Source organism: Callorhinus ursinus, unplaced genomic scaffold, assembly GCF_003265705.2.
Source record: "Callorhinus ursinus isolate GAN/ISIS: 27379988/994484 unplaced genomic scaffold, GSC_fseal_2.0 scaffold82, whole genome shotgun sequence".
Classification (NCBI taxonomy): Eukaryota; Metazoa; Chordata; class Mammalia; order Carnivora; family Otariidae; genus Callorhinus; species Callorhinus ursinus.
Genome location: NW_027397144.1, coordinates 148,589 through 168,381, shown reverse-complemented (window position 1 = coordinate 168,381; position 19,793 = coordinate 148,589). Strand labels below are relative to the sequence as shown.

The following is a 19,793-nucleotide window of genomic DNA, read 5'->3' as shown; positions in this document are numbered from 1 at the left end:
GACATACTCCCCTTTTCTTCCTCTCCTGTTATCTTCTTTTTCTTTTTTCTTAAAATATGTTGCGTTATTTGTTTCAGAAGTACAGATCTGTGATTCAACAGTCTTGCACAATTCACAGCGCTCACCATAACACATACCCTCCCCAATGTCTATCACCCAGCCACCCCATCCCTCCCACCCCCAACCACTCCAGTAACACTCAGTTTGTGAAAGCAGATGTTTAAGTGAGCCGCCCAGATGCCCCAATAAAAATATTTTTAAAAATAAGAATTTAAAGAGCTTTTTTTGAAATTTTTCAAGGTGGGTTGAAAACTTTTACCTCTGTTTTCAACAGAATCTATGACACACCAATATCATGCTCACCACTCTGTATTGCAATCATTTGGTTCCCTCCTCAATGTGTACACAGCAGAAAATAAATTCACACTGGATTAGACTTAATGGAATCAAAGTGAATTGAAGCCACATCAAATAAGTCTTTTCTGTCTAACAAACTTTAATTTTTAAGTAATTTTACAATCCTATGTTCCCAATAATTAACTCCCTTTGTTTTTTCTCCAAAAGTTTCTCCGTTCATGATATTGTCTGATACATTATAGGCTTTATCACTTGTCTTGTCTTGGATTCCCAGAGAAGCAGAGGCTGAGCCAAGGATTTATGTGCAAGCATTTTTTTGGAAGGAACAAGGAAGATGGAACATGGGTGAGAGAGAGGAGAAGAGAAACATGGAAAAAAAATACATCCAATTAAGTTTATATTAAGTTAGCTACCACAGGGAATGAGCAGAGTTTTCACCTTGTGGGGAAATTCTGGAAAATGCTACAAAATACAAACCTCAGAATTATCCCAGTCAATGGGTGAAAGACATGATAAACCCCATAGCTCTCCATCAAGGGTTGTCTTTGTGCGGGGATAATTCCCTGGTACTTTTGCCACCACCTGTTGGGCAAAGTTGGTGCTGACTGGGGCTGGCAATTGGCAGTCATGCAGTGGACATGTAAGGAGGATCCCAGGGAATGTGGGAGAAATGTGGATAGCATCTACTACTCCATCCTTCCATTCAATTCTACCAACGTTCTTCTCAAATGAGCTAAGTTCTGAACACATTCCACATGTGTGTAACTACCATTCCTGATGGCACCTCCAGAGAGTCCCAGAAAAAAAATTAAACCATGTGAGAAAATAACTCTTATTCTATTGTAGTCATTATTACGTGTTTTAGGATCTTAGAGGGTGTATCTTAAAATTGCATATATGGGAAGTAAAAGTCAAGTAAAAGAAGGAAATTTAAGAAAGGAAGAACAGGTGGAAGGAACAAAGAATGAAGCTACCTTTCAGTTTTCCTATGCAGCATAATACTAGGAATATAATCATGGAAATCTAGATTCCTATTTTGAAGTTGAAAATCACATCACTGTTCATATAAAAAGTAGGATAGGGGCACCTGGGTGGCTCAGTTGTTAAGTGTCTGCCTTTGGCTCAGGTCATGATCCCAGGGTCCTGGGATTGAGCCCCGCATCGGGCTCCCTGCTCAGCTGGAAGCCTGCTTCTCCCTCTCCCACTCCCCCTGCTTGTGTTCCCTCTCTCGCTGTGTCTCTCTGTCAAATAAATAAATAAATAAATCCTTAAAAAAAAAAAGTAGGATAGAAACGCCACGTCAGCTAGCCAGGTTATAGTCCAACTCAATCTCACTCTATTCTTTTGAGAAGTGGGGTGAATGAGAGGAAATGTCTCCAGGACATTTTTTCAAGATGATGTAAAGTCAAACATGTAAAGGAGCAAACAGGCACAGTTCTTTTTTTTTTTTTTTAAAGATTTTATTTATTTATTCATGAGAGACAGAGAGAGAGAGAGAGGCAGAGGGAGAAGCAGGCTCCCAAGGAGCAGGGAGCCCGATGCGGGACTCGATCCCAGGACCCTGGGATCATGACCTGAGCCAAAGGCAGACGCTTAACCATCTGAGCCACCCAGGCGCCCAAACAGGCACAGTTCTGATATGGTAAACGTTTTGGTGTGACCATGTATGATTTCATTCTATTTCTTGTGGGGAAAACAAGCACACAAACAAATGAAGGTGAAGAACATCAATGTTTTATTTTATTTTATTTATTTATTTTTTAGTAGATTTTTTTTTTATTTGAGAGAGAGAGAATGAGATAGAGAGAGCATGGGGGGGAGGGTCCGAGGGAGAAGCAGACTCACTGCTGAGCAGGGAGCCTGATGCAGGACTCGATCGCGGGACTCCAGGATCATGACCTGAGCCAAAGGCAGTCGCTTAACCAACTGAGCCACCCAGGCGCCCTTATTTATTTATTTTTAAAAGATTTTATTTATTTATTTGACAGAGAGAGACATAGTGAGAGCAGGAACACAAGCAGGGGGAGCAGGAGAGGGAGAAGCAGTCTTCCCACAGAGCAGGGAGCCCAATGCGGGGCTCAATCCCAGGACCCTGGGATCATGACCTGAGCCGAAGGCAGACGCTTAACGACTGAGCCACCCAGGCTCCCGAAGAACATCAATGTTTTAGAGGATAATTTTTGGGGCAACCACAGCAGCACTTGATATAAGTACTTTAAGCCTAAAGTTAGAAATCTTAAGAATGACTGCAAGAAAGCTGGCCAAACATGGAATTTTGTGGACAGCATATAGAGAAGAAAAGTAAAAAAGGACTATGGAGGGAGTTGTTGAGGAGAGACTAATACAAAAACAAATAAAAGGGAAGTCATGGATGCTTTGGGAATTGGATAAATCAAACATGTCTATTAGAGGAGAAAAAAACAGATTTAAGTTCACATTTGCCTTTGCGGCCTGCAATGTCCACTTGGTTCTGAGGCCAGTGGCCCATCATGGACACAAGGCTACTCTACTGAGGAGCCTTCGCAGGGCTCCCTTCACATCCTTGTTCCTCAGGCTGTAGATGAAGGGGTTCAGCATGGGGGTGACCACAGTGTACATCACTGAGGCAACCAAGCTTCTCTGGGGAGAATGGGTCACAGCAGATGTGAGGTAGACCCCAGGCTTGTGCCATAAAACAAAGAGACCATAGAGAGATGAGACCCACAAGTGGAAAATGCTTTATACTTGCCCTCAGAGGAGGACATCCTCATTAAGGAGGAGACAATCTGAGAGTAAGAAAAGAGGATCCCAGTGAGAGGAAACATGCACAGCAGGGCAGTGGGAACATACAAGCCTATGTTATTGATGAGGGTGTCCGAGCAGGCCACCTTGAGAATCTGAGCCAGTTCACAGAAGAAATGTGGAAGTTCCGTGCCTGGGCAGAAGGTCAGCTGCCCCACCAGTAGAATATGAATCAGGGAAACCCAGAAAATGGTGAGCCAACCAACAAATCAGAACCAGGAGGACACAGAGGCGTGGGTTCATGATGACTGTGTAATGGAGGGGGTGGCAAATAGCCACAAATCTGTCATAGGCCATCACCGTCAAGAGGAAATCATCCATTCCAGCAAAATCCATAAAAAAATACACCTGAGTGATGCATCCTCTATAGGAGATGTCTTTGCTGTGTGCCTGGATGTTCAGCAGCATCTTGGGGATGGTGGTGGAGGTGAAGCAGATGTCTACAAAGGACAGGTTGGAGAGGAAGAAGTACATGGGGGTGTGGAGGTGGGAGTCAGACCCGACTGCCAGGATGATGAGCAGGTTTCCCAGCACCGTGACCAGATACATGGGCAGAAACAAGCCAAAGAGGAGAGGCTGCAGTTCTCGATCTTCTAAGAGGCCCAGAAGGAGGAATACTGATACTTCTGTCTGGTTTCCTCCTCCCATGTAGCTGGTGTGTTTGCTGGAGAAGGAGGCAAAACAACCTTCAATGAACAGCCAGCTGGCACCTCCTAGTATTCACCTTTGATCCCATTTTGCATGGGCATCCTTTAACCCTCCATGAGTCCTTCCAATGCCAGTGATCCACTCATTGAGGTGGTAGTCCATTTCCATTTTAAATGTGCATAATCATTTAGACTGTCTTTAACTTAGCAGAGATCTTTCTCTTTTATCTGCTACTCACTGGTTCTAATTCTTCTATTCAAATCTATGGATATAAACTGATTTCTTCTTTGATATGATCTTCCAAAGTAATTGAAGACATTTAAGGTCTTTTCTTTGGTAACTTCCTTTATTCTAATAACCCTACCATAGTGATTAAGATAGGTTTTCAACTCAAACAACCTTCAATCTGTGACCTGATGTATCCTACTGATGTCACAGTTAACTCTCAAAGTGTCCTTTTTTCCCCTAAAAAATGTGGTTACTGCTATTACCTTCTTTATAATGATTCAAAATGCTATTGTGCACAGTAGGATGTCGATAAATAACAACTATTTTTATTAATGTATTCCTTTTATGACAATTATTTTTTGATATTTAACTGTCCCAAAATACAGTATTCTAGAACTGTGATTTAAAAAAAGGGATCTTGAGTCAGACTTTCTAGAATAAAAATTTGGTCTACCAACTTACTCTCTGTGTGACCCTAACAAAATTAGTTAATCTCTTGTAGCTGCAGATACCTCACCTCCACAATGGGAGTAGTAAATATTCCCTACATTGCAAGCCTGGTGAGTGAATTAAATGAGATGATGAATGTAATGTTTCTAGTGTGGTTCTTGTGACATACAAAGGACACTTGACAAATGTGAGCTTCTGTTCTTACCATCACAAAATTTTTGTCTTGGATGGCTGTCATTTATCAATATTCTACTTAAACTGGGGCAGCCATCAAAGATGGAATTCTGATCATTAGAAACACAACAGGTCTGTTACCTCTTTTGACTACCATGTAGCACTTCTAGTTAAGGAAGACCCTATGCCTCCCTCTTTCAGATACCACCTGCCAGGTGGATTCTTCCAAGAAAGAGGAAAAAGCATATGGATTACATAAATAAGAAGGGGGAAAATCACAAATCATTAAAATAAAATACAAAGCATGTGTGAGAGTGTATGCTTGTATGTTCATGCCCACAAGTGGGGATGTGTTATATTAAAAATCAGAGGAGTTAATTGCAAAAAAAAAAAAGATAAAAAATATTTGAAGGTTCTATAAATCAAATCATCCTAAAAATTGAAAGGCAAGTTTAAGATGTGAAAATAAATGTTTACATCTTCTATAATAGAAAAAGTTTTAGTATTATTAATGTCTATAGAATGCTGATTAATTAAAAGGAAAACAGAATCATGGAGGAGCAATTTAGCCTAGGTAGGTGGGTAGAAAAGACTTCTGTGAAATATGAATATTTGAGCTGCTAGAGGAAGAATGGGTAATTGTTAATTAAGAGAAATAAGGAAAAGGAACACATTTTGGGCAGAAAGAACAGAATTTGCAGTTTTCCCATGGTTGGGTGAGCTTGGTAATGGAAGGGATTTGAGAGGCCAGTGAGATGGAGAGCAGAAAGTGAGGTTCAGGAGGGACAGAGTATGTGAGGAGCACATGTGGAGCACCCTGTACTATTCCTTAATGTAACTGTCATGTTAGTAATTATATATATATATTTGTGGGTCAGAAATGGAGACTGTTTTTGCTCACCATTGTCTTTCCAGGGACTTACATAGTGTCTGCGCATAGTAGTTGTTCAACATATGCAAATGTTAGATGTATAATAAAGATTGAGACCAAAAGCGTCAACTATAATGCAAAAAAGGAATCTTCAAACTCATCATATACCTGAATGTGAACACAAAATAGAATAGTAAGGTTAAATGCAATGCATTCATACCTATTTAAAAGAGTAATATACCATGAAAAAGTCATACCTATTCTAGGAATGGAAAGATGATTTAATGCTAGGAGGTTTGCAAAAACATTTCATCACAAATACAGGGAAATGAAGAGGAATCATAATCCTAATCACAATAAAAAATGGATTTGAGAAAATGTAGCAGCCATTCCTGTGGTTAGCTGTCAGGATAGAGCCTCTCATTAAGGAGGAGACTAAGAACAATTTCTTAACCCAATAAAGAATAGCTGTTGAAAACTGCAGCCAACAGGGTACTCTACATTAAAACACTAAAATATTTGTGTTCAATTCATGAAAAGGCCAAGCAGTCCATTCCAACTTCAATCATTCAACATTCTCACGAACATTTAAAGAGAGTGATAAGAAAAGGAAATTAGCCAAAAGCCAGAAATAATGACATCATTTGTAGATATATAGTGGACACTAAAGGAAAACAAAATAATACAGAACTATTAAGTGCTATCAGGAAGTCATATCTGCCAGCAAAAACAGGGAATATAATAGAAAAATTCAATCACACGAGGAACAAAATAGTTAATACCTTGTGCTTAATAGATCTTCAGTGAGTAGTTAATGAATAAATGATGGGACAGGCAATTGAACAGGAGCTTACAATTCATGGGAAAGAGTAGAGAAGAGGAGGAGACACACTGGAAAACAACTCTTACTGGAGAGAGGCTCTAAATTCTGAAAGAGAGAGATAAGGAAGCTTAGCAAGAGCTGGAAAAGACTGACTTAAGTAGCAAGTAAAGCCCCTTTGAACTACAGAGACTTCAGCTTTGCTGACTAACTAAATATGGGACTATTTCATTATTTTACAAATAAAGCCCGGTGCCCACTCTCTCACCCCTTTCCCTCATATTCCTCCAGTCTTGACTGGGAAGCAATGATCCTACCATCTCTGAGGGTTATCACTGACGCTTTCTCTTCTCTGCAGTCTGTCCTGGAGAAGCCCATTTGGGTTTTCCCCTAGGCTGGCAACAGAGAATTATAGGAAGGAGCAGCAGAGATCTCTTATTATCATCTCAAAGTTGAGTTCTTAGAGCTCCTCATTAAATAAATTGTTCTACTGATGTTCCTGTCTCTGAACAATTCAGTTCCCTGGGATAGAAAGATGAAAGAATGGAAAAATTTCAGACAATGCTATGTCTGTGTAGACAACAATGGGCCAAGACGAAAGTAATTTCTTCAAGGAGAAATTCTTCTCTCTTTGGTTTGACTTAAATGACAAGGTATCCCCTAAGGAACATTTAATTCCTACAAGAGCCAAAACCAGGAGTGAACGTTCCATGATGTTCATCCCTTGAAAAATCTTTGAAGATTTCAAAGATCACTTGGTGTCTGCAGTGTCATGGAGCAAAGAGGTTCTTTCTGAAGAAAAGCAGAGTGGTTAATAGTTTTGGTTCTGTTGGAAGGACTAACCAAGTGAAGACTGAAAATATCCCTTGACATTTGCTGGTGACATGGAAGCCTTTGTTGATATTAGGGAGGGCTCCATTTTTTACCTCTAAAGCGAGGGGTAGGGGCATAACCAATCCAGGTAGAGTGGGTTGATGGGTGAGTATGGAGGAAATAGAGGTGCCAATATATACCACCTATAAAGTTTGTCAGGGAAGGTGAGGATAGAGGTAGAACATTGCATAAAGAAATCATGGAGTGTGGTTAGGTAACAAAATTTTTGTTCAATGGAAAATAATGGAACATGTTTGATTTCCAAGAGTGTGATCATATTTACTGCAGGCATTTAAATACACAACACATACTGACTACACAATTCACAGGATGCATTACATCTAAGTCAATGACAATCATAATATGCTGTATTGCCAATGTATAGGATTCATGGGTCCAGAAATCAAGGCTTGTTAATAGAAGTAGCCCTGTCTAACGTCATGCACAGTGAGCCAACTGGGCAGTATTTGCTTCAGGTCTCCTCAACTCTAGCCTCAGCAGCTTTAGAGGTCTTGACACCTACAAGGCTAGCACTTCCAGAGACATGGAGAAAGTCCCATTGAACTTCAAGCTATGCACTTGCCTGGCACTTGAGGTCCCTTATGGCAGAAAAAGGAGTCACCATCTTGGCAGCGTTAATTGACTGTGGTCATGAATGTCATTGTGTGAGCATGGCATTGGGCACGCACTGGTACTCTACTGTGTTCAGTCCATGGATGGGAGCAGCCAGCAGCATCTTCAGAGCAAAGAGTGGTGGGTACAGATGGCTGTCAGGCGTTTATGCTCCCACAGCAAGAGATTTGAGTGGTGTGACCTTGGGTAAGTGAATCAGCGTCCTTTAACTGAGGGCAGTTCTCATAGAGGGAAAAGGCTGAGAGCTGTAAGAAGCCTGCACTCCCTGAATCTGGGGAATAAGCCCATAATTCTGAAAGGAGAAGTTGGCAACCCAACCCCAGTTTACTGTCCACCCGATCACCATTTGGATAGTGACCTGCAGCAATGTGCAGTGTCCCGGAGAGTTTATTTGTGATGCATGAGTGTCAAGAGTTGGGAAGAACTGTCTTTAGGAAGTGGGAGCCACACTGAGAAATTAAGGATCTTGAGTAAGGCTGAGCCAAGCATAATGTTGTCTTTCTGACCTGCTCCCCTGTAACCCAATTCCCTCCCACTAAAGCCATTAAAACAAAACATGAGATCAACCCATGCCACTGCCAAGGGGAAATTATTTGTAGGGTATTTCACAGGCACATCAAACTGAATCTTTCCAACAACAAACTCAATTTTTTCCCTCCCTCTCTCCTTCCTTCCGTAATAGGTGGTGCTTGGGTTGCTTGGTTGGTTAAGCAGTTAAGTGTCTGCCTTGGCTCAGGTCAAGATCCCAGGGAGACTGCTTCTCTCTCCACTTCTGCCCCTTCCTCCCCACTTATGCTTTCTCTCTTTAAATAAATAAATAAATAAATAAATAAATAAATAAATAAATAAATAAAATCTTTTAAAAAATAAAAAAATATAGGGATGAGATAGATGTTTTGCATGGTCTATCTTTTCAAAACTTTTTAAAAATAAACTTTCAAAACTTTTGAATTTGAACCCTGAACCTATTCAAATGACAAATAATTATTTTAAAGTAGGATAATAAGACCCAAATTACTAATATCACAAAATTACCATAGAGAAAACCTGGAGTAGATGCAATTTGTGAAGAAAAAATATGGAAGCCTTATTTTTTTTTAAAGACTTTTTTGTTTATTTGACGAAGAGAGAGAGATAACGAGAGCAGGAACACAAGGGGGGAGTGGGAGAGGGAGAAGCAGGCTTCCCACTGAGCAGGGAGTCTGATGCGGGGCTTGATCCCAGGACCCTAGGATCATGACCTGAGCTGAAGGTAGATGCTTAATGACTGAGCCACCCAGGTGCCCCTGGAAGCCTTATTTAAAACAATTTTAATAAACAGGAAAGTTGACAAATTGGAGTGTATAGAGAGAATATTGGTTATTTGGGAAGTTGTATCATAAAATGGATGGATTATACAAAATCTTTTTTTTTTTAAGATTTTATTTATTTACTTGACAGAGAGACAGCGAGAGCAGGAACACAAGCAGGGGAAGCGGGACAGGGAGAAGCAAGCTTCCCATGGAGCAGGGAGCCTGATGTGGGACTCGATCCCAGGACCCTGGGATCATGACCTGAGCCAAAGGCAGCCGCTTAATGACTGAGCCACCCAGGCACCCGGATTATACAAATTCTTTCATCTACTTGAAGAACAATGTCATAGTCAGTTTGGGCTGCTATAACAAAATATCATAAACTGGGTGGCTTTAACAACAAAATATATTCCTCACAGTTCTGGAGGCTAGAAGTCTGAGAGTAAAGCACCAGCACAATCAAGTTCTGGTGAAAGCCTTTTTCTGGGTTGCATGTGGCTGACCTCTCATTGTGTCCACACAAGGCAGAGAGAAGAGGTAAGTTCTCTTGTGACTCTCATAAGAATATTAATTCCATTCATGAGGGCTTTATCTTTATGACCATCTAATCCTAATTATCTTCCAAGGCTCCACCTCTTAATATCATCACTTTGGGGGTTAGGGTTTCAACATATGAATTTTGAGGGGACAGAAACTTTCAATCCATAGCAAGTACTAATGGGGAAATGAGCTTCCATTGAGGATGTGAAAGACTGCTATAAAGATTAATGGCATAATTTCATTCTTTTTTTATGGCCAATATTCCATTGTATTTATAGAGCACATCTTCCTTGTCCATTCATCTATTGATGGACACTTGGGTTACTTCCATATCTTGGCTATTGTAGATAAATCTGCAATAAACATAAGGGTGCATATATCTTTTCGAATTAGTGTTTTTGTATTCTTTGGGTAAATACCCAGTAGTGGAATCATACTGAATCATATGGTAATTTTATTACTGAGCCATAAAAAATAATGAAATATTGCCATTTAGAACAACATGGATGGATCTAGAGGGTATAATGCTGCGTGAAATAAGTCAGACAGAGAAAGACAAGCACCATAAAATTTCACTCATATGTGGAACTTAAGGAACAAAACAAAGAAAAAAAAGGAGGGGCACCTGGGTGGCTCAGTTGGTTAAGTGTTTGCCTTCAACTCAGGTCATGATCTCAGGGTCCTGGGATCGAGCCCCACATCGGGCTCCTTGCTCAACGGGAAGCCTGCTTCTCCCTCTCCCTCTGCTTGCTGCTCCCCCGCTTGTGCTCTCTCTCTGTCAAATAAATAAATAAAATATTTTCAAAAAAGAAAAAAGACTCTTAAATATAGATAACAAATTGGTGGTTGCCAGAGGGGAGATAGGTGGGGGATGGGCCAAATAGGTGAAGGGGATTAAGAGTACAGTCATCATGATGACCACTGAGTCATGTATAGAATTGTTGAACCATTGTATTATACACCTGAGATTAATATAACACTGTATGTTAATTATGCTGGAATTTAAAAAAAAACTAAAAAAATTTTTAAATGAGAAAAAAAAAAAAGATTAGTGGCACATTTGTTCCCAGAGAGAACTATAGTATAGTTTAAGTTCTATAATGTACTTGCAGAATGATTCATTTATCATCCCCCAAACAGTCCTTGGTATCATTGGATCCATTACTGGGAATTCAGTCTTACTCAAGGAAATCCATCCTCTCATTTAAAAAACTTATGAAGTGGGCGTCTGGGTGGCTCCATTGGTTAAGCGACTGCCTTCGGCTCAGGTCATGATCCTGGAGTCCCGGGATCGAGTACCGTGTAGGGGCTCCCTGCTCAGCAGGGAGTCTGCTTCTCCCTCTGACCCGCCCCTGTCTCATTCTCTCTCTCAAATAAATAAATAAAATCTTTTAAAAAATAAATAAAAAATAAAAAACTTATGAAGTGAAATGAATGACACGAAGTTCTTTCCTACCTCTATGAGTTTGTGGTTAAAACCTCTTAGTTCACATTTATTTCAAAAAGGTGGTTCAAATTTGGTGTGGTACAGACTCACTGTGTATTGTCAGACCAAAGTTGGCTAAATATAGATCATACAATGACTGTGGTGGGTAGGAGGTGGCAGATGGCCACAAACTGATCATAGGTTGTTAGGGTCTGGAGGAAAATGTCCAAATACCCAAGCACTGTGAAAAAATACATCTGGGTGATGCAGCCTGCATAGGTAATGGCTTTGTTCTCTGAATGTTCACCAGCGTTTTTGGAACCATGGTGGAATTGAAACAAATATCAGAAGAAGACAGGTGGAACAGGATGAAGTACATGGGTGTGTGGGGGTCATAGAGCTGATGGCCAGAATGATAAGTAGGTTTCCAAGCATGGTGACCAGGTACATGGACAAGAATAGTCTGAAGAGGAGAGTCCCAAGAAGGGAATTCTGAGACACCTGTTTGTTTTCCTGCATCCATGTAGCTGATAATTCTGCCAGGAAACAGGCAAAGCAATGCTAATTAAAACAAACAAACAGGAAGGGTACCTGGCTGGCTCAGTTAGTAGAGCATACAACTCTTTTTTTTTTTTTAAGATTCTTATTTATTTATATGAGAGAGAGAGAGAGCAAAAGCAGAGGGAGCAGCAGAGGGAGAGGGAAAAGCAGGCTCCCTGCTGATCAGGGAACCCAATTTGGGGCTCGATCCCAGGACCCTACGATCATGACCTGGACCAAAGTCAAGACGCTCAACCTACTGAGCCACCCAGGCACCCCGACCATGCAACCCTTGGTCTCTGGGTTGTGAGTTCAAGCCCAACGCTGGGCATGGAGCCTACTTTAAAATAACAACAACAACAACAACAAAACAAATAGGAGCTCCCAAATATAAAAATATTCTTATGATATTAATGCCCAAAGAAAACAAAATCAAACATTCTCACTAGCAATCTAATATTCATTCATCAAGTAGGATTACAGATGCCATTATCTTGTACAGGTATCATTATGGGGATAATCTAGTCCCTCCTTCTGATCTTTATCACAAACTAGCCATTGCTTTCAGATCTATCCCAATATACCATCAACCTCTGGATGTCCAGCTCAGAATCGGTCCATTTGAAGTACAGCACATCAATGGTTTGAACATTCTTCTGAAATTTGTCTTTTGGATAATTCTGCTTTACCCCACATTTCTTTCATATTGTAGCAGATCTGTGCATGTTGGTGGTGCTCAGGCCCCACTTTGCTCTGTGGTCCTACCCCCTGACAATAGCTGATCAGATCAGAGAGCAGTGTCTGGTCCAACCTGGCCAGTTTCTTCCCCGAAAATTTGGAAATGAAACTCAGATTTTGGTTAATAATTGGAGGGGGTGGAGTTGACAGGATACATGAATCATCAAATTTACAAATAAGAGAAGCATGTCTGCTATCATCATCATCATTATTTAATTCACTCTAGAGTCTAAAATCCCCTTCAAGGTCACAAATCTAAAATCTCTAGGGATTTTCCGGGCGCCTGGGTGGCTCAGTCGTTAAGCGTCTGCCTTTGGCTCAGGTCATGGTCCCGGCGTCCTGGGATCGAGCCCCGCATTGGGCTCCCTGCTCAGTGGAAAGCCTGCTTCTCCAGCTCCCCCTTCACCTGTTTGTGTTCCCTCTCTTGCTGCGTCTCTCTCAAATAAGTAAATTTTAAAAAATCTTAAAAAAAATAAAAAAAATAGATGAAATCTCTAGGGATTTTCAACTAGACTCTTTTAGCCACTATGTTCTTGTTCCTGGAGTTGCTGCTAGCAAAATGTCACATGTACACGTTAGACACTCCTCTTTCCTTTGGGAGCCCAAATGGATCACCCAGATTACATTGGGGAAGAAGAACATGGTTGTACTGATGGTTGGTACACTCCAGAAATAGTGTTTGTTATGGAATCCAAGCAGCCCTGGGGTCAACAGGACAATGCAATTACCCTTATTGTCCCGGTCAGTGAGCCGGGAGCACAGGGACAGACAAGAAACATCTATCCTTTCAGGGACATCCAAGGTTGAAATCTCAAGGATCCTAAATAAATAAATGTTCCTTTTGTTAAAAGATTTTATTTTTAAGCAATCTCTGCACCCAATGTGGGGCTTGAACATATAACCCAGAGATCAAGAATCTCATGCTCCACTGAATGAGCCAGCCAGGTGCGCCTTATTATTTTATTTCTAAACAGATTAGCTAGTTGGGAGAGAGAAAACCATAATAAAATGGAAACTGTGCTTGGGGCGCCTGGGTGGCTCAGTAGGTTAAGCGTCTGCCTTCGGCTTAGGTCATGATCCCAGGGTCCTGGGATCGGGCCCCGCATCGGGCTCCCTGCTCCGCGGGAAGCCTGCTTCTCCCTCCCCCACTCCCCCTGCTTGTGTTCCCTCTCTCGCTGTGTCTCTCTCTGTCAAATAAATAAAATCTTAAAAAAAATGGAAACTGTGCTTGACAATTCTATTCCAATGTGAGAAATTTGAAGGCGATCATGTTTTTTCTCACAGTAGGAGTTCTTCTCTCCTTAGATATGATCTCATAGTTCAGGATTCCCTCTAAAAAATATCCCATTGGAGTCTGAGCTACATGTTCTTTGCCAATCAAAATACTTTATTTATTTTTTTAAAGATTTCATTTATTTATTTGAGAGAGAGAGAATGAGAGACAGAGAGCATGAGAGGGAAGAGGGTCAGAGGGAGAAGCAGACTCCCTGCTGAGCAGGGAGCCCGATGTGGGACTCGATCCCAGGACTCCAGGATCATGACCTGAGCTGAAGGCAGTTGCTTAACCAAAGGAGCCACCCAGGCGTCCACCAATCAAAATACTTTAAATAGCAATTGTAAAAGGCCTGCTAAGTGTCTGATGGTACCCTAAGTCAAAGACTTGCCCTATCAAGTATGAATATAAAAACACGTAACGGTGTCAGTAAAACCTACTAACAAAACCAATGGTAAACCCCATAGTCTTTATCATTATTCATTTAATATGAACAGCACCCCCTGACATGTGTTATCGTTTTTATTTTATTTTTTTTAAAGATTTTATTTATTTATTTGAGAGAGAGACACAGAGAGAGAGGGAACACAAGCAGGGGAGTGGAAAGGGAGAAGCAGGCTTCCCGTGGAGCAGAAAGCCTGACACGTGGCTCCATCCCAGGACCCTGGGATCATGACCTGAGCTGAAGGTAGACGCTGAACGACAGAGCCACCCAGGCGCCCCTATCATTTTTATTTTAGAGATGAGTAACAGAAGTAGAGAGAAGCTGACCAACTTGCAAATGGCAGAGCTGGAACTGGACCAGATGCCTGACCTCAGAATAGGTAGAAAATGTGGTTTGAGAATTTGAAAATTAAAAGGTGCCTTTTTTAAAGTCAGTGGGAAAGGAAGGACTAGTGTAAAGTGTGAGAACAAAGTTGTTTTTCATTTGGAAAGAGTAGATCCCTACATCCCACTGAACAGAAATACATCATTGATAGAGTAAATTTTAAAAATAAAAATATAAATTTGAAGTATAGGAAAGAACTGTTGAAAAATTTGTTACAATACATAGACAAAAATATTAACAATATGATACAAAAATCACAATCCATATCATGTCATATCAGAGATATCACATACCATACTGAGAGGAGATTGTGAATTATGACACTAAAGGAATGGGATTTTATATGTTAAAAACCCCATTCGAATTACTATTTTGGGAACTAGACTAATATTCTTAAGTGGTCCAGTTAGACAATGCGATATCTCCTACAGTCCTTTAAGTGGTTAGTGCCAGTCTTAAGTTACACAGGCTACTGTAAAAAGGACTACTTCTTCAGAGGAACTTACCTTCCATTTAAAGAGCATTTCTGGGGGCGCCTGGGTGGCTCAGTCAGTTAAGTGTCTGACTCTTGATTTCAGTTCAGGTCATGATTTTGGGTTGTGAGATCGAGTCCCTCATTGGGCTAATGTGCTAGGCATGGAGCCTGCTTGAGGTTGTCTCTTTCTCTCTCCCTCTGTCCCTCCCCCCACTCTCTCTAAAAAAAGAGAGAGAGAGAGAGCATTTCTGGTACAATCATAAATTAATTCTCCTCTTTCAAGGATGTAGGCCATGTATAAATTAACATGTATGTACATGTGTATATATATGTGTGTATAAGTATTAATGTGAAATTGAATTAAAGTTCTCAAAAAAGAGTGGAAGGATCACAAAGGAATGAAAAAGGAGATCTCAGACTTACTCTTAGCATGACAGTAAAAATCATTAGAGTAGAAAAATTCTCCAATTTGGATTTCCAGCTTTGGGATATGTAACAGTCAGAGCAGGTTAGGCTCTGTTGTTGAAAACAGCAACAGTGTGTGTAACAGAACTGAAATGTTACTGATTTAATGAAACAAAATCTTATTTCTTTCTCTTGAAAAGTATCTACCAACCTGGGCAACCATCCAGGACAGTCCTCCACATATTGGTCAGCTTTCTAAACTCTTTGGATCTTGTGATGCCTTCATTCCTCAGTAGCCGTATCAAGGGAAGAGTGAACATGACGAATAATATACCAGCTCTTCAACTGTTTTAGTCTAGAAGGGACCCATCACTTCCACTCATATTTTATCGGACACATCAAAACATATTATTACCACCTTTAACTTCAAGGGAGAAAGAAAATACCATTCTTTTGGGTATCCAGTAGGAGAGGATAACCAGAAATATTGTCAACCAAGCAATAAAATACCCGATTCAAATTGTACACATTGAAATCCATATGAAAATCTGGGCAGCTTGTTATTAGAATATGGGCTCAGGGTCTGAGTTCTGGATTTGAATCCTGGTTTTGTCACTTGGTCCCTCTGAAACTTTGGGGAAGATTTTTAAGCTCTTAGATTCTCAATTTCCTTACCTCTAAAATGGAGACAGTAATCCTTCCCATTGAGGAAGATTATATAAGATAGTGGAGAGAAGTTAGCATAGGCTTACCATGTAATAATAAGTACTAAAACACTGACTGTATTTTAATCATATTTTATCCAGTAAAAAAAACCCCAAACACTGTTGGTAATACATGCACGTGAACAACACAAATCTATAACAAAACACATAGAAATAAGTTAAGGTGAACGATCAATAGTTTAAGCATTCTCCACCAACATTTGAGATAACAAGGCTAAAGTAAATGCTCCAAATCCAAGTTAGAACTCACCAGTGAGGGAGTAAGAAAGATCAAGGACATAATTTTTGGACAACAGATATGGCAGAAAGATCATCAGATAAATTATGAGGAAGTCAGTTGTTTAAAAGTGTGTAAAAACTAGGGGAGTGCAGTCATAGATCCTTCAGGATTAGGTGAAAGAGGGTTTACAAGATTCAAGAGTAAACTTTAGAATCAAAATTTTGCCCTTGGGATCCATAAAACTTTCTTAATCCTGGGGCCAAGAGATCCATCACAGATGAGAGGTTGCTCTACTGAGAAGCCTTCCCAGAGCCCCCTTCACATCCTTGTTCCTCAGGCTGTAGATGAAGGGGTTCAGCATGGGGGTGACCACAGTGTACATCACCGAAGCCACTGAGACCTTCTGGGGGGAGTGAGTTACTGCAGAAGTGAAGTAGACCCCAACACCTGTTCCATAAAATAAAGAAACCACTGAGAGGTGAGACCCACAGGTGGAAAATGCTTTTTGCTTTCCCCCCAATGAAGACATCTTCCTTATGGATGAAGCAATCTGTGAGTAGGAGAAAAGGATCCCAATAACGGGAAAAACACCCAGCACACAAGTCATAAAGTATATCAATGAGTTGTTCAGGAAGATATCAGAGCAGGCCAACTTGAGAACCTGTGTCAGTTCACAGAAGAAATGTGGAATTTCAAGATCTCGGCGAAAGCTCAGATGCATCATCAGAAGGATGTGAAGAAGAGATGTCATGACACCAACGAACCAGGTCACAAAAACCAGCAGGCCACAGAGGCATGGGTTCATGATGACCGTGTAGTGCAGGGGGTGGCAGATGGCCACAAACCGGTCATAGGCCATTATAGTCAGGAGTAGAGTGTCCAGGATAGGAAAAAACATGGAAAAATAGACCTGCGTGAGGCAGTCCATATAGGAGATGGCTTTGTTCTCTGTGTGGATGTTCACCAGCATCTTGGGCACTATGGTGGTGCTGAAACAGATGTCAACCAAGGACAGGTTGGAGAGGAAGAAGTACATGGGGGTGTGGAGGTGGGGGTCAGAGCAGATGGCCAGGATGATGAGCAGGTTCCCGAGCACGGTGACCAGGAACATGGACAGGAACAGCCCAAATATAAAGGGCTGTAGTTCTGGATCCTCAGAGATCCCAAGGAGGATGAACTCTAAAACCTCTGTTTGGTTTCCTGCTTCCATGTACCTGATATATCTATGAAGGAAGAGACAAGAGCAACATGGATTAGCAGCAAACTGGCACCCTCCATGTAACAAAAATATTGACCATGCTTTTCACTCAAGTTATTTGTGAAGTCAGTCATTGTGTCTAAGTGTTGGGTCTCCTTTCACTTATAAATGAAATCTGAAAAAATGGAGTCTCTTATGCCAACCACCCATCTTAAGCAAAATAAGTCAGCCAGAGAAGGACAAATGCCATATGATTTCACTTGTATGTGGAATTTAAGAAACAAAACAAACAATCATAGTGGAAAAAGAGAGGAAAACCAGGGCGCCTGGGTGGCTCAGTCGGTTAAGCACCTGCATTTGGCTCAGGTCATGATCCCAGAGTCCTGGGATTGAGCCCTGCATTGGGCTCCCTACTCAGCAGGGAGCCTGCTTCTCCCTCTCTCTCTGCTGCTCCCCCTGCTTTTGCTCTCTCTCTCTGTCAAATAAATAAACAAAATCTTAAAAAAAAAGTGTTGAATCACTAAATTATACAGCTGAAACTAATATTACACTGTATGTTAACTAACTGGAATTTAAATAAAAACTAAAAAAAGAGAGTCTCTGACTCTCTCTTTTAAATAAAGATTTTATTTATTTATTTGACAGAGAGAGACACAGCAAGAGAGGGAACACAAGCAGGGGGAAGTGGGAGAGGGAGAAGCAGGCTTCCTGTGAGCAAGGAGCCCGATGTGGGGCTCGATCCCAGGACCCTGGGATCATGACCTGAGCCGAAGGCAGAAGCTTAACGACTGAGCCACCTAGGTGCCCCTCCCTCTCTGTTTTTATCCTAATCACCTATCTTAAGCATCCATTTTATAACAGTCCTGTTGGATGGTCATGGAGCTTCAAAATGGGACACATCAGCATCATGTACCTCCTGGTAGGAGGCACTGGAAAAGACCCAATGTTACTTCTGTGAGATTCCTGCCAAAGATGCAGGACTTCAATCTAAAGACTAGGGAGCATCAGACAAACTCAAAATGAGGGACATTCTACACAATTTCTGACCTGTGCCCTTCAAAATGCCAATGTCATCATATACAGAGAGACTAGGAACTGTTCCAGAGGAAAGGAAGCTTAAGAGACATGTCAGCTGAATGAAATCCATGAGCCTGGATCTTCTTTGCTATAGATGACATTGTTAGGATAAATGTCAAAATAGGAATGAGTTCTGTAATTTTGATAGTAGTATTATATCAATGTTACTATCTTGATTTTGATCATTGTGCTGTGGTTATATGAGGAAAATGTCCTTGTTTTTAGGGAATACCAAAGAGTTAGAGGTAGACAGGTACCATATTTGCAGTGTAACTTACTTGCAAATGGTTCTGAAAACACACACGAAGAAAGGAAGAGAGAAAAGTAGATGAAGACAAAAGTAAAAATGGTAAAATTTAACATCTGGGGGATCTGGTAAAGGATATACATAGGAGCTATTTATATTGTTCTTCCAACTTTTCTGTAAATCTGAAATGAGGTCAAAATTAAAAGTTAAACATTAGCATTTTCACAATTGTGTGAAAAGAAGTCAAAAAAAAGAAAAGAAGAAAATCTATCCATGGATGGATAGATTGTTGTCAGGAAAGAGTCAAACTTCTAAGAACACTGCAGGTGAGGTGACCACTCACAGATTTAGAGCCTACATTCACGCTCCCCTAGAAAACTCAGCCAGAGGAATTAGTCTAAAGTGGTCCTGGATGAATTGTATTCTAGGTGTCAGGCAGAAGCAAACACAAATCTCTGGAAGGGGTTTTCATCTGAGGATATCTGCCTCAGTGTCCACAAGGGAGACTGGTCTGAGGTTTTTCTTTCTTTTAACATCCTTTCCACACTTGCCTGCATATTCTGGTTCCTTCTGACTTCCCAGTCTTATTAAGGACTACACCAGTCTTTCTTTCTTTCTTTTTTTTTTTTAAGATTTTATTTGACTGAGAGAGACACAGCAAGAGAGGGAACACAAGCAGGGGGAGTGGGAGAGAGAGAAGCAGGCTTCCTGCTGAGCAGGGAGCCCGATGCGGGACTGGATCCCAGGACCCTGGGATCATGACCTGAGTTGAAGGCAGACGCTTAACTACTGAGCCACCCGGGCGCCCCTACACCAACCTTTCACTTTCGAAGTACCAACACTTTGGCCTTCATAGGAATTCTAAACATGCTGTGATTCTTCCCCCAGCCATGCCTCATGAAGTACTGCCTTCCCTGCTGGGGCTCTTGCATGCCTTTGTCTTCTCCGTGATCATTCCTGTCCTTATTTCTCA

The 19,793-nt window shown here is 41.0% G+C and overlaps 2 protein-coding genes across 2 annotated transcripts; both read right to left on the bottom strand.

Moving 5' to 3' along the window:
- Positions 1-2,844: 2,844 nt before the first annotated feature.
- LOC112816458 (olfactory receptor 7D4-like) lies at positions 2,845-3,786 on the bottom strand. Its single transcript, XM_025862958.1, is given in 3 exon segments — positions 2,845-3,017; positions 3,020-3,347; positions 3,349-3,786. Coding segments are annotated over 3 exon segments (939 nt in total).
- Positions 3,787-16,569: 12,783 nt separating this feature from the next.
- On the bottom strand, positions 16,570-17,508 carry LOC112816461 (olfactory receptor 7D2). Its single transcript, XM_025862961.1, has one exon. It carries the CDS (start codon positions 17,506-17,508, stop codon positions 16,570-16,572), a length of 939 nt encoding a protein of 312 aa, XP_025718746.1.
- Positions 17,509-19,793: the final 2,285 nt, after the last annotated feature.

Coding starts and splice junctions, on each gene's coding strand:
- LOC112816461 (XM_025862961.1), bottom strand. CDS start 17,508: ATGGAAGCAGGAAACCAAACAGAGGTTTTAGAGTTCATCCTCCTTGGG.